Source organism: Kryptolebias marmoratus, linkage group LG6 (assembly GCF_001649575.2).
Source record: "Kryptolebias marmoratus isolate JLee-2015 linkage group LG6, ASM164957v2, whole genome shotgun sequence".
Classification (NCBI taxonomy): domain Eukaryota; kingdom Metazoa; phylum Chordata; class Actinopteri; order Cyprinodontiformes; family Rivulidae; genus Kryptolebias; species Kryptolebias marmoratus.
The window spans coordinates 896,987-899,256 of record NC_051435.1 but is presented as its reverse complement, the minus strand read 5'-3'; the positions used below and the strand labels follow the sequence as shown (position 1 = coordinate 899,256).

At 49.6% G+C, this 2,270-nt stretch overlaps 1 protein-coding gene across 1 annotated transcript; it reads right to left on the bottom strand.

Moving 5' to 3' along the window:
- Positions 1-121: 121 nt before the first annotated feature.
- Positions 122-2,270, bottom strand: LOC108229206 (the record flags this gene model as incomplete). The annotated part of the gene is given in 2 exon segments (XM_017404867.3): positions 122-1,641; positions 2,155-2,270. Coding segments are annotated over 2 exon segments (881 nt in total), but the record flags the coding sequence as incomplete, so codon positions are not given.

The window sequence follows — 2,270 nt, the reverse complement described above, 5'->3', positions numbered from 1 at the left end:
CCCACCCATCCATCCATCCATCCATCCGTCCGTCCATCCATCCGTCCATCCATCCGTCCATCCGTCCATTCGTCCATCTATCCATCCATCCACCCATCCGTCCATCCATCCATCCATCCATCCATCCATCCACCCATCTGTCCATCCATTCGTCCATCTATCCATCCATCCACCCATCTGTCCATCCATTCATCCACCCATCCACCCATACTCCATCCACCCATCCATCCATCCATCCATCTAGTCTCAGGGGCAGCAGGGAGCAGGAGGTTCAGACATCTCTCCTCCTCTTCCAGCTCCTCCAGGCGGACCCCAAGGCGTTCCCAGGCCAGCTGAGAGACATGTCTCTCCAGCGTGCCCTGGGTCTTTTCCCGGGTTCTCCTCCCAGTTGGACACCTCCAAGGGCCATCCTTACCAGATGCCTGAACCACCTCAGCTGGTTCATCTGGATGAGGAGGAGCAGCTCCTGGATCACCGAACATCTCACCCTGTCTCTAAGGGAGAGCTACCCTGAGGAGAAAACCCATTTTAGCCATCTGTATCTGAGATCTTGTTCTTTCAGTCCCGACCCAGAGTTCCAGCATGTGAGACACTGATACAGCAACCTACTGCTGAGAGTTCCTGCTGCTGAACGAGGTTCTACAAGCTGCTGCATCAGGAACTGGAACTGGCTTTTGATAAATAAAAACCAGCTTGGTGGAACCTGTTGGGTGTTTTAGTTCACCTGAGGTCAGATTTGGATCATTTCAGAACCTGATAAAGACCAGATCGGGTTTATAAGGTCCTGATATGTAGAACCCTGGACCAGAAGGAGGTGGACTGTCTCAGTTTTGATCAAATATAAAAATAAAGACATAGACGGGTTGGAGATGTGTTTCATCTGTGAGTCAGGTACCCCGAGAACTCCTCCTCCTCCTCCTCCTCCTCTTCTTCTTCTTCTTCCTCCTCCTCTGCCACCTCTTCCTCCTCAGGCTGGATCCAAGTGTCTGCAGGTCTTCTGCTGGCCTCACTGAAGTCTTCTCCAAACATCTTGTGGTCTGGTTCAGGTTTTGAGTCCGTCTGGTTTCGTGGGTTCAGACTGCACTCTTTTAAAAAGTCTGTGAAAGAGTTCTCTGTGTCCTTCTTATCTTCATCACATGGCGCTAACGCGGAGAGTGTGACAGAGAACAGATTGACGTCTCCAGAAATGTCCTGGACATCCTCCTCCTGGTCCTCCTGGTCCTCCTCCTCCTCCTTCTGAGCTGGGATTGGTTCCTGGACTTTAGCCTGACCCCCCTCACGAATCAAACAGACTCTTTCTGTGTTGAACTCGTACTGATCAGGTTCTGCCTGAAGTTCCTCCATCGTCTCAGCAGCAGAGTTCTCCATCAAACCCCCAGAATCCTTCAGGTTCCCAGACACAGGAGCAGAGTCCTGGTGGGACCTTTCACCTGAAGAAAGTTCTGGGTCTCGGTTCATGTACAGGTTTATCCTGTAGTCCTCCTCTTCATCGTTCTCCTCCTCTGAGTTGGTGTCCCCAGTGGAAGGAAGAGACATTGTGGGATGCCTTGGTTTCCTCTGGTTCCTGGTGTCAGAACTAATGGAGATCTGGTCTGAGATGGTCTTGTCTGGGGTCAGGATAGGGTTCTCCCACAGAACGTTCTGAGGAAAGAAAATAGGACCAAAGAGGAGGTAAACTTTAAAAGATGGTAAGATCTCTGGTTCATAGAACTTCTCAAATGACGGGTCAGGTTCTCCATCTCAAGTAGACCAATCAACGAGAACATTATGACCACTGACAGATTAAAAAAAAAAAACAACAACATTAATTAATGTTCTGGCCCAACAAGTCTTAATCATGGAGGTCCCACCTCACTACTTCAAGAACTTAAAAACTCTGCTTAAAGGGTTGGAGCCAAATGCAATGGGAGGCCTTCAGAGAAACAATGGTTCTGCCAGAGGTCCCCAGGAGAACCCCAGGAGCTCTTCAGGAGGTCCCCGGGAGAACCCTTTAGGAGGTCCTCAGGAGGAACCCCAGGAGCCCTTCAGGAGTCAGGATATTTACTGATTGAGCCAGTCTGAGGCAGGTGGTCACAACATTCCTGGTGATCAGAGTTTATAAAAGACATCTTCAGCTGAAGTTCAAAGGTTTAGATGAATAAAGTGAAGGTTCACCATCAGAGCTCGGGGCATCATTTTCTTCAGTTTACAGATGAATCCAGTGAAGTAGAGGAAGAACATTCCCATCATCAGGACCACGGTGACAATAACCAGGAGAGCAGAAACCACAC